The following is a 12,925-nucleotide window of genomic DNA, read 5'->3' on the forward strand; positions in this document are numbered from 1 at the left end:
AGCTTAAACCTGAGGTGGAGTGGTCAGTAAACTAAGCTAACTATAACCCTGTCTCACAAGAAGTGTGAAGTATGGTGGCATTCCGAACATTTGAAGGACAGCCCTAACAAAGTTAAATGCTTGTACTGATTTTGTTGATTTGATTGTGTAGATGGAGTTGAAATCATCACTGAAACGCATACCAGGCGGTCAATAGTCCGCTCCACAATTTTGGCACTCCTGGTGAAGCTGTGGAAAGAGAGTTATAAGAAATTCACATTTTGGTCTATTAGCTTAATCTCATAATGAAAAATGCACCTTTTAATTGAAGTAAAATCATAAAAAAAATCATAAAGAAATACTTCTTTCACAAAACCATGTGTGCCACGATTATTGGCAATCCTAGTAATTCTTAGAAACAAAATGCAAGTGAAGATTTTTTCCACTTAATCTGCGTTTCTAGGAACCATCAAGCAGGAATCCATGACTTCCTGTTTCACTGAGGTGTGTGTATATATGTGGTAACACAGAGGTCAAACTCCCTTAGTCATTCTTCAACAGGGGAAAGACAATACAAATAAGGAAAAAGTATGTAGACCTTGTTAAGTATGGTGGAGGGTATGTGATGTTGTCTGGCTTTTTTTTTCTCCAAAGGCCCTGAGAACCTCATTAGGGTATCCAGAACCATTCAAAACATGTTAAATCAAAATCTGCTTCTTCCCAGAAACTAAAAATGGGTCATCACTGTGTCTTCCAGCCGGACAAAACATTCAAAACTTGTCCACATCAACACAAAAATGGTTTACTGAACACAAAATCAGGCTTGTGCCACATCATCTCAGTTCCCTCATCTAAACCCCATAGGAAACCTGAGAGGGGTTCTAAAGACAAAAGTGCACAACAGAGGACCTAGGACCCTGCACGATCTGGAGAGATTCTGTAAAGAGGAAATGTCTCATATTCCCTGCTCTGTATTCTCCAACCTTGTAAGGTGTTATAGGAGAAGACTAAGTGCTGTTTCGTTGGCAAAGGGCGATTGTACAAAGTAATGCAGGAGTGCCAGTAATTGCAGCGCATGTGGTGATGTTAAAAATATAGTTATTTCTTGATGAGGGATTTTTCTCAGAATAAAGTTACTTCAGTTAAAGGTTGGATTTTTCTCAGTTTTTTCAGAGATTAAGCTAAATCACCAGAAGTTCATCATGGGTGCCAATAACTATATCAGGGAACTGTATCTAATATCCTACAAAGAACCCTGAGAGCAATCAGAGACAATTGCAATCAATTGGATGGATGGTTTTCGGATTAGTGTGACGGAAGGAAGAAACCGCCACACAAACACACATGTATACACGCACAGCTATGTGTGAGCAGCGGGAGGCTGGAGATTAGAAAGTGAGCTGTTTCTGCACCGCAGGAGGTATTCCTGTCTGTGGTGTGGTTTAAAGCATTAGATAAAAGCCTGCTGATTTGTGTGCTGTCCTCTCTAAGCCATCGCAGGCCAACATAAATGGCCACAAGCCTCCACAACATTCCGGCAAGCAGCCTTTGTTGCTGCCGCCTGGCCTCAGTTGACTTGGGAAACCTCATTCATTGTGCATACCAATGAGGTCTAAAAAGGCCTCCATTGTTTGGGCACCTTCAAAAGCCGCTGGCTTCTCCTGGAATAGCCTCCAAAGTGACCATGTGCTGGCATCGCCTCAGATTGTTTTTGATGCTCTGTTGTCTTCATTGGATGGACAGTGGTATGCCAATCTTGGGTGCCACTGGTAAAATGCCAGGTTTGTTGATTTTTCAGTCACTGTCTCATAATCCTTTCCTGGAGGACCCCCACCCCTGTACATTTTTGCATTTTCCTGCTAAAACACACCCACTTAAACTCAGGAAGGGCTTGTTAATTAGCAGATTAGTTGGATTGGGTGTGTTGGAAGTGGGGCAGCACAAAAATGTGTGCTGGCAGTCTGCAGTAATACCAGAAGAGGGTAAAGTTCAACAACCTCACTGCTGGGCTTAAGTTACATTTAGGGCATCATATGCTTTCAAAGACAAAAAAATATTTATCATTGCCCACCATTAATTAAATAACAAGCTGAAGTCAGATATTTACCAAATTCTTGTTCAAATTTTCCCGTTTCACCTTAAATAGTGCAGCATTTACATTCTTGTGCCTCAGTTGGAACCATTTAAGGTGGAACAGGAAATCTAACTAACTAGCTACTGAGACATCTGCATAGTACTTGCAATCTTTATGCTTGTTATGAAGAAAAGGACCATAATACATTGAAACGACATTAAATTAAGACAATACAATGGTTATCATAATTTTAACAGAGAAAATACATTTCTTCATGGGTTTCTTTGGTCACTGGCACAACGATCTAGCCGGTTTTTCTTTTTTCCCAAAATGCTGTTTGGAGTGTGACTCTGAAAACTTCCATTTGGAGGGCCATGTAGTCCTAACACTTCGCCCTACCTCTCTATCTCAACAAAAATCAGTTACGCCCTACTCCTAGATGTAAACACGCAATAGGGAGGGCTATGGGCTAAGTGGTAGTGGCAAGAGGGATTGTGCCAGATTATCAGTGCCGGGTGTGTTAGATCTTAACTCTCCAAGTTGGTAGATCACAATTACCAGGACTGAGTATCCCTTCTGTACAGAGAACACACTGCACCTTTTAATGCACGATTACTGTTTATTTGCTGAATTTAAAATTTTAAAATGATAACATTGACAAAACAATGTAGACATTGTGCTCTAAAATTGGCAGACAACTACCATATAGAAGTTTATACCCTCTACAGGATGTGTTAACTTATATACACTTAGAAAATCAATAAAACGTCATTTAAACCGGGGCATTCAGACTTGTGCCTTTTGCATACAACTGTAATTTCAAAACAGCTACACCCATAAGAGCTATTATGTAATACAGTCTGCAAGCAGAGTGTTCCCAAACTAATAAACTGTGCTCTTATAAAGACCCGCTTACCCCAAATTTAATCCATCCGCCAGGTCTTGATTGGTGTCTGGAGTTAATTATTCTTCATTAGTTTAGCACTTGTAGGGTTGCCAACTCTCATGGATTTGGCATTAAACTTAAAGTTTTGGGTCTTTGGGTCTCACACTGCGCAATGAAATCTTACACCACCCAACCTACAAACTCAGAACAAACTTGCATCAGTATTAGTTTGTGTTCTTTCTGCCTGATGGCATCTGATTGGGTTATATTGTAGCATGTTGAGAGGATATTAGTTGTTTATCGTCCAGCTCCACCTTTTTTAATATTGCTAGAACGAAAACAGAGTAGAGCGCTTCTGCTTGGGGTGAGAAGCAGCTTTAGACAGCTGGAGCATCGAGGTTCTCTCTGATCTCTCTCCATCCCATCCCACCCCCCATCCTCTTCTCTCTCCACCCCACAAGCAGATCACAGTTCAGCCGCTGAGTTCCTGTTTGATTTAACTTCATCTCCTCATCATCTGCTTCCAAAAACATTGGAGTAAACAGTAGTTTGCTACAGGTTTGTGACTAATCACGTCCATCAAACTGTAATGGGATTTCTTATTGCTCAATGGGAAATTTAGTCTTTAAAGCTTGTGCAAATCTGTACTAACAGGAAACTATGAGGGAAAACACTTTGCTTTATTTAGAAATAAATAGCCACATGTCAGTACCAAGTATACACTGTCCTTAATAGCTGGGTGCAGGTGTGTTTGGATTGAGATAGAGCTAAAATGTGGGCCAGCTGCTGGTTCCTGAGAACTGGTTCGAGAACCACGGGTGTGCATTCTAATGACTAAAAGGAGAGAGGGCTTAACTGAGCTGTGGTTCAGATTAGTGTTTTAAGCAGAATAGCAGTGTGTGTGCATGCAAAATGAATGAATCTCACTCTGTGGTCACCTCACTACAGTTGCCAGTCCTGCACTTAAGCTGCTTGGCTAATGTAACTTGGCTAGCAAACAATGGAAACTCATAGACTCCAGTTATCATCACACTGTGTGCTTAAATCTTATTACAATTTCCTCAAACCACATGAGACACAAGTAACAGCAAGGTGTGAAATATAGGGGGTCCTGGACCTTCTAATTTACTTCTTTTACACTCTAAATGTATAAACATTTAAATGATAAAATTGATGCTCAATACAAATTCAGGGAAAGCTCATTGTTTAGCTACTTGAACCATGAATAGGGAACTCTGTGTTTGATATTCATACCTAGCTAGAGCCCTGGTGTGCCTGAGGGTGGTGCTGCAGCAAACCCAGTTCACCCAGTTGGCCCTTCATAGCCTGGCAAATAATTAAATATGTATATTGCTAATAATAGTAATATAAGCTGGGAAACCACAGAAAAAACTTTACAGTATGCCACAGTGTATTTGAATCTTTAGGTTTTCCAAATGTTTGGTGCAAAGAATGAATTTTTACTTGCTTCTTAAAACCAAGAGAAAAGAGCAGATGTGTAAGATCTCAGGTAATGTGTGGAAGCTATGGCGAGTGAGTTAGCATCCAACCAACACCGCATTAGTCAGTCAACATGGGACCCATGAGGAATACCAGGAAGAATTGGCACACTGAGTATGTATGTTGTGTAGTACAACATCTCACACGTCTATTTATAACACCAAATAACTCAACATGGTGTGAGGCAAGTGGGTGATGGATTAGGCACTTAGGATGTGCAAGAGTGCTTGTGCCACTCACTTGAAATACTGAAATCACTATTTGGGTATTTGTTGCTTTCTATCACTGACAGAGAGAAACTACACAGGCTAATGAGACTGAAAAACTTGAGTTTTGTAAGTGTTTGTAAGGATATACAGTAATGCAAAATTCAGAAACCACCCTGTATTTCATTTCTGGGCAAATTGTTATGCCATTAAATACAAGTTACTTATTTTTCAGTAAAAATTTAAGATATAAGATAATTCACTTGCGTAGCTCAAAGAAAAAGAAGTGAAACATGTACGAGTTACAGAGAGCCACAGAGAAAATGAGACCACCTGCAAGACCTGGTAGACCACCAAAACTGCCCCGATAAACAGCACTTTCATTTTTGAGAAAGAGGAGAAAACAACATCCACAGCTGTTTCTGTCTATCATTCCATACAAAGCTGTGAGTCTAAAAGGATGTGTAGCTTTCAAGAAGCCAGAGAATTACAAGAAGTCAGGAATTACTGAGATAAAGGAGATGGACAAAATAGTAGCTGGTGGTGCACAAAGAACATTGGGCTGACCGCCCCAGTGTCCAGACCTTAACATCACTGGAAGTGTTTGGGATTGCTTTTATAGTGAGAAGCGGAAAATGCAACCAACTTCTAAGACTGAACAAAGGTGTGGAAAAACATCCCTGCAGATTTCTCTGAAAAATCCAAAACAAGTCTCCTGAAAAAGAAAGCAAATTGATAACCTGCATATTGCATGTAGTTGTTGAGGCTTCAAGGTAATTTTGTCAAATACATGTTTTCTGCTTTTTCCCTGATACTAAAAAATGAACTTGATCTGAACTAGAAATGTTTAATAATGAATGATATATTTCTTGAAACTTTTCAAAGTATATATTTGCTATATGAAACATTTGATTACGATGTGAACAACTGACCAAGTACGCATTAATACGATCATTCAAAGTTGCACTGGTTAGCTTTAGTCTTAGTCATCTGAAGAGGCAGCCTCCATTACTTATCCAACATGAAGACCTACTAATTTCCCTCCGCTGCACTTAAATCCATTTAACTTTTATGGAATTTCAAGTATCAAAATAAGTCAGAACACAGACACCAAACCTGCCATGGCTGATGAAATGCATTTGGGATAATCTGCAAACTGTTCATTTTTAGCTGAACTATTGCTGCAAGCCTTCATGTATCACCCAGTGACTTTGCTCACTGTGATCTGGATAGAGATTTTGTTCAGCTGCTTCTTTCTACTATATTCTGTGACAAACTCATACACTGTGAAAAGGGAAGCTTGTCACTGGTGCCATGTCGTGGTTGTGAAAGCGACCAAAGCCATTTCCTCTTCTGCAGGCTGCTGAGCAGCCTTTAACATACGCAATCATGCAACTCATTAAGATAAGGCCAGACACATAGCATGACATGCAAGTAAATTTATTCAATGATCCTGATTTTTGATTTAGATTTAGATTTTGAGTTGTTCTCTAAAAAGCTAAAATGGAGAAACACAAAAGCGAGTCATGTTTGGATCCCTCATTTTGGCCCCTTTATGGAAATCTTTTGTTCTGAGCTAGAAAAAAATCTGCAACCAAACCCAAACCGAACCTTTCATCATAGGCTTTCATCACAGCTTGAGGATATAAACCAGCAGTTCAACAGAATTTGAAATTTAAACTGTTTCTGCCTAATCAGATAGTCAAGATACACTTAGTGTCTGAAATTTGCTTCTTGAGCTCTTCTTCGCGGCGGAGCTACGAGGCTAATGTAGTTAGCATTAGGAGCTTATGACTTAGCATGTAGCATGGTGCTAACTGCACATTTAAATCACCAAACTGCGCTGAGTCGTTACGTAATCTAAAGTGGACTTGCTCATGTGCAAAAAATGCGAAATGTTTATGCAGTATTCTGTTTTCATAGCTAGATAAGCTAACTGCTAATTAAACAGTGGTAATTGGTAGCATATAAGTTTCAGCCATTGTTATCTAAATTAGCCTTGTGGATCCAGAAGCAAACCTGTGGTGTGTGATTAGCTACATTTGCTGTAAGAGGAAAATGTGTAAATTAGACTTCACTGAGTATTAGCTCTTTTGAAAAAAAAGCCTTTTTGTGAAGAATGAATCTATACATTTGTTTTGGGGTGTTCACATTAAATATTGTCTGTTACTTTTTTGTCAGTGCTACTTCTGTCTGTTGATATATAACTGCAGCGTCATGACTGTCTTTGAGCTGCTAGCTCTCATTTCGTACAGATAGAAAGACATCTTTCTCTCTGAAACTGCTGCTAGAAAAACAAGCTAAACTTGATTCATGTCAAGATAATTTAGGCCTGTTTATAAATACAGTTCAGGGTACATGGCAGCTGCAGCCGCGTAATCCTCCTACCCACCATTCCGCTGTGCACAAAAGGCATAAAGTCTTATCTCACTGAAAACATTTGGGAAAAGCGCCTCGGTCCACATAAACCTATAATGTGAACCCCCCTCAGTCTATATATCAGCCAGCATCTGCTTGTTGGTTTCCTGTGGCCTTTCTGTCTGGCCACATGAACTGTATGGAAGCATATGGCGGAGGGCACTGCAGCCTGGGCCACGTGGGCCGACTGTGCTGTTCTGTATACGTTCTGGACCAGAGCATATGGTCCATATCTACAGCTGCGTCCGTCCCCCTTCGTCCCCTTCACTTCTTCATCTCATTACTGTTCTTCGCCCTTATTCGGTCACTGTGGGCTTTCTTCCAACACGTCCACCCACCCACCCTCCATCTTTAACTTTAACTTTACCCTAGTTTCTCTCATCTTTCCTGTTTACATTACTGTTTTCTCGCTCTCTCTTTCCCTCTCTCTGTCTTTGTTCTCTTTTTCCGCTTGTCTTTCTTGTTCTTCCCCTCCCTCTTTCTGTGTCTCTTCATCTTTTTCTCTCTTTGATGTCTTTCTCTGGTTCTCTCCATCTTTCTTTCTCCCTCCCGTTGCTATAGTGTTCTCTCTCTCTCTCTCTCTCTCTCTCTCTCTCTCTCTCTCTCTCTCTCTCTCTCTCTCTCTCTCTCTCTCTCTCTCTCTCTGTTTACTCTTTCTCCTTCTATCTTTCTCTCACTTTCTTTTTATCTCTCCCCATTCCTCTGACTTTTCCTCTTTCTCTCTCTTTATCTGCTCTCTTTTCCTCTACTGCTCTCCTCTCTCTCTCTCTCTCTCTCTCTCTCTCTCTCTCTCTCTCTCTCTACATATATATGTCATTCTCTCCTTGGATGCCATTTCCTGCTTCTGTCTTTCTTACTCTCCCCCTATCCCTGTCTCTGTCCATCTCCATCTTTCTTTCTCTCTCCCTCTCCTTCTCTTGGCTTTCTCTCTTATTCCCCCCTCTGTCTTTCTCTCTTTGATCTCTTTCCCTGCTTTTGTCTTTCTTGCTCTTCCCCTCTCTTTTTCTGTGTTTCTCCTCATCTATTTTCTTACACTGTTTCTCTCTTGGTGTACTCTCTCTCTCTCTCTCACTTTCTCTTTCTCTCTCTCTCTCTCTCTCTCTCTCTCTCTCTCTCTCTCTCTCTCTCTCTCTCTCTCTCTCTCTCTCTCTCTCTCTCTCTCAGCTTTCTATTATTACTTTTCCCCTCTTTCTTCCTCTGCTGCCCCCCCCTCTCTGTCTTATCTCATTCCCTGCTTGTCTTTCTTGCTGTTCCCCCCTCTCTGTTTCTCCCCATCTGTTTTCTTATACTCTCTCTTTCTTTTGTTCTCTCCTCTACGTTTCTCTCCTTTTCTTTCTCTCTCTCTCTCTTCAGTCTTTCCCCTCTTTCTCCCCTCTTCCCCCCTTTTGACTTTGTTGGCACATGTGCAAAACCAATCACTTGTGCAGTCACTGTGGGCCTCAGCGCAGACCTGTCTGTAGCCAATAGGCCAGTGGTATGTATGAGCAGTGGGAGAGAAGGGGAGTGAGGGGGAAACACTTGGACTGCTGTAGAGAACACAGTGTTCCTATAGAGCATGTCACTTTATAGAGGGAAGTTTATGGCTGATCGCCATGGGGACAGAGGCAGAGCGGGTGACTGTACTGAACAGGCCTGAAACCTTGCAGCTTCCTGCTTTAACCCCTTCAGCCGTCAGCCGGTTATTCAGTTATTAAAGTAAAGCTTCTGTGAAAAATCTAATTTACACAACTTTCCACTTACCACAGATATAGCTAATTAGCCTAGACATGTCCAAGCTACAAGCATAAAATTGCTAACAAGCACTAGAAGTCAGAACCCTGCAGGTTATTTTAGACAACAGGTGTTGTGTTGAATTCTGCTTCCTGGATTGGAGGCCCAATTACATTCATGATTTCTGTTGTTCCTGTGTATTTATGTTGTTATAAAAGGAATTAGGTATTTATAAAAGGAAAAAAACAGAAATCTCAAACAAAATCTGTTGCGTCCAAAAGCCTTTGTTAAATGTATGCATGCGAATGAGACGTGGGTGAAGAGGTGAGTTCACACCAAGTCATAGTCTGGAAAAGATTTGTGTGTCTGTTGTATTAGACTGTCTGTTAGCAACAGTAGTCTTGTAGCTCTACTTTAAAATAAAAGAAACACATTTTATAAACTAATTGACTAAATTTGGGTAAGAGAAAAACTAAATTATGTGTTTGTTTGGTTTTTTTTACAAAAGCCATTTATTTAATCTTAAGACTTACTATTCAGCAGCTCAAATGAGTGACTTGTTTAGTGACTACTTTGAAACTAACGTGTGCATTTTGTAATCATTAGGTTGAGGAACGGTTAAACAGCACTAACCTCAACTTTGTGGTGATAGTAGCCTTGTCATGTAGTGTCCCTCTGTCATCTGCACTTTAAACAAGACTGAATTATTCACTTTCGAAAAAAGAAACACTTCTTTAAGTATTTAAGCAAATCTATTATTAATTTTAATTTATAATGTTAAGAATAAGTAGAAAAATAGAAAATAATACTAATTTGTGCTCACATACACATTAGTCTAAACAAATGCTGTACCACAAAAGCTGTTCAAAGACATTACACTGTGCTTTTGTTTTATACTTCTGACTCCACACACAAAATGAACAATATCAAACACAGCCAAGATAAGCTTCACATTATTAGCAATAGAAATGTTGTAAATAGAAAAGCAAAAAAGGTGCAGAAGCATCTCATACACAGCAGTAATACAGCATTTAAAAATGTTATTTTAGGAAAATAATCTCACTACACAGTCACATCATTCCCCTGTCTTAAAAGACTTAGACATTTTGTTCATTTCACATTTTATTCTTTCCAGTCATCGTAATTTTCACACTAAAGTTTGGTCGGTGGGATAGCAGTGCCCTCACCGCTTGACCTCACAGTCCACCTGCGAGCACAGCCATTAGCTCTCAAGCCGCTAAATCCTGTTGTTTTATTGGCTCCCTACCAAACATCTGCATGTATTGGGCATTTATCAAGTAAATATGTAAATGAGATGCTGTTAGGTTGGCGCTTGATTTCACCCACTAAAGCTGATTAATCATTTGGACTCAAATCTCCACTTGTTTCCATGTTGTACGAAAGTTTCATAAATCAGACGCAAAGTAGTTTGTATGTCATTAAAGACAGTTAAATCTACATTCTTTTTACGCAGCTTGAATGAACGTGAAGAAAAAGGGCAAATATTTCAAAATCATACTGAATTTAAAAAAGTGGGGGTAATCCTTTCAAAGGTGCAGATTTTAAACCTTCAATCAAATTTGTGTCTTTAAGTAAAAGAGGGGATTTTTTATTAGGATTTGAAGTGAATGTAAGTTTTTGTTGTGTACAGTCTTGTTCTGTACCAAAAATACCAAAATATTTGAAATTATAACAAATGTTATAATAGAAGTCTTGAGTTCAGACTCAAACCTGTGGATGCAGAATGTAAATTGAATGTAAAGTTGATTCATCATGGAACTATCTGTGTAATTACGTACAATAGAGGAAATCATGTGTTCAGCATAATGTCTGCAGTGAGCTGAATGAACCAACATGCATTCAGTGTATTCATACATATATACTAACTCCTGTTGCCGCATTTGTGCTCTTGCCAAAGTTGGCGATATGCAACAAAATATGTGCGGAAAACAGGTGATGAGACCTTCACTAACAACAGTACCAGATTTCTGTTTACCTCTTCAATCTTAAGATCATAGTCTTTAGAATTTATCTTTCATTTCTTGTCCATTTTTCAATGTTTTTCCCTGTATTTTTGTGTGTTCGCAGCTACAGAGCAGATTTTGGGAAGGACCAGCTTGCCAGAAAAGTCTAGAAGAAGCCCCCTGCAGACGCTCTATGACAGTGATCAGGTGATTATTTTACTCTGTCAGCAAGATGTCACCATTGCCAGCTTTATCTGTTACAGTAAATTGGAACTCTGGGCTAATGTCAGGATTGCATTCCATTTAGTCGCATTTAGACAAAGCTTTTTGCTCTTCACTTATTCAAAATGTAGTCTGGTTTGCTTCTTTAGATTTTCACTGGAGCTACAGGGCTGATGTAGCTAACAAGTAGTAGAACCATTCAGCATTGTGCTTGCCTAAATCATGTGCCATGACGAGGAATCCAAATAGAGCTGTAATCTCTGTCATAAACTTCTTGCTTTCTCTCTGTTTTAATGGTTTTGAGTTGCCTTTGTGGGGGGGGTCTTTGGTTTTAAGCTAAGCTCCGAGGACACATTCCACAGGCTCTCCTTATGAAGGGACTGTCTTCAGGACAGGGGAAGGTTGAGTTCCTAAGAAAATAAAACCCCAAACCCCCTTACATTCCAGAAGCACCACCTTCTCAACCCCCTGCCCACCATTTCTAACCTCATACTGCTGGAGGAAAGCAGCGTCATCCGCTGGGTGAACTCACACTGTTAGAACTTCATGAAAACTGATGCAAGAACATGCCGCATGTGGTTCTCTTCGAGCTTAGTCTCTTAGTCTTTTCAAGAGATCTCTTAGGGGCTGCATATATTTACATTAAAATGTTTCTCAGCAAAATTGCAAAGCTCTTTCCTTAGCTGTGTGTGACTGTAAGGCAGAAAGTACAGGTGGATACATTTTTACAAAATCAGTTTCTTTCATCCGAAAACTAAACAAACTTAATATGTCCATTAACATCTCCTATTGTCATATATGCAAAAAGGAGAGTTTAATTCCAAGTGTATTTTAGTTAAGTCACTGGTGTTACCCCTTAATCAGGCATTCTTTTGAGTCATACATTTATTTATTTTTCATTTACATTTAATACAGAAAAATTTAAGCAGGGAACATGTTTTTTTGCCAAGTAACCAGCTTTCCCTGAACCTGTACGTTGTCTACACAGCCTCTGCCTCTGTTTGGCTATACTTCACCAGTAGAAAAATAACAAAATAAGCACTAACTGACCTAAATCGAGATACAGATCAAACTTCTGTATTAACTAGTTTTTCAAGTGTTCTGATCATTCCTGACATTAATATTAGTCACTGGTGTCACAGCACGTCACTGGTGTTATATGCATATGGTGTAATGCCAGTGACAGACACTCAGTATGACATTCTGGTTAAAATTGACTGATTGGTTGACTCATTGGCATTCAGGTGACCTTGTGCAACTATTTAAAATCAGTAATAAAAATAATATATGGCATTATTATTTTATCCAGCCATTAAAGCACATAACACTAGTGACAAATGTTATGTGGTGCCTGATAAATTAACAAGTTAATCAAATATAGTGTGCGAGTGTGGACTCACCTACTTATGCCTTAACATGCTTCCTCTCTGACCATTGACCCAAGAAAGCGGTTTAATAGAATTAAAAATACCAGTGACCAAAGTGTGTTTCAGAATTTTTAAAATGCATATATTTGTAAATGTAATATAACATCAATGATATATAAAGTAAACATGAATCTGTTTTATACAAATTTCTAAATTAAACTTCTTAAAAATAGTTTTATACTAAAATAGTTTCTCAAATGTTGAAAATTGGTTTTGTGATGAATTGTTCCACATATGTAGAGCAACTACGAAACAAAATTAAAAAAGAAAAATCTGAGAAATTAGTAAATTAGTTATTTAATCTTGGGTCAACCAGTGTGTAAATGTACTTGCTTTTAAGCTCTGTTGGACAAGGTTTCCCCCTCTAAATGGAGAATGACGCAAATACATACGTTTGACCAATGCTTTCTGTTAAAAAGGTTGTTTGATTTCATATAAACAGTTGATATGTAAATATGCAAGTTTTTCACTCAACACCTTTACAGAAGCATGTAGTAAAATTTTGGACCTGGCCATTTAAGGGATTAATGAAGACTTGT

At 39.2% G+C, this 12,925-nt stretch overlaps 1 protein-coding gene across 1 annotated transcript in view; it reads left to right on the forward strand.

Moving 5' to 3' along the window:
• Positions 1-12,925, forward strand: part of si:ch211-236h17.3 (carbohydrate sulfotransferase 11) — a 37,511-nt gene that overhangs the window by 20,248 nt on the left and 4,338 nt on the right. The window contains exon 2 of the mRNA XM_017706757.2: positions 10,862-10,944. Within this exon, the coding sequence (XP_017562246.1) occupies positions 10,862-10,944 (83 nt within the window). The remainder of the gene's footprint in view (positions 1-10,861; positions 10,945-12,925) is intronic.

Source organism: Pygocentrus nattereri, chromosome 9, assembly GCF_015220715.1.
Source record: "Pygocentrus nattereri isolate fPygNat1 chromosome 9, fPygNat1.pri, whole genome shotgun sequence".
Classification (NCBI taxonomy): Eukaryota; Metazoa; Chordata; class Actinopteri; order Characiformes; family Serrasalmidae; genus Pygocentrus; species Pygocentrus nattereri.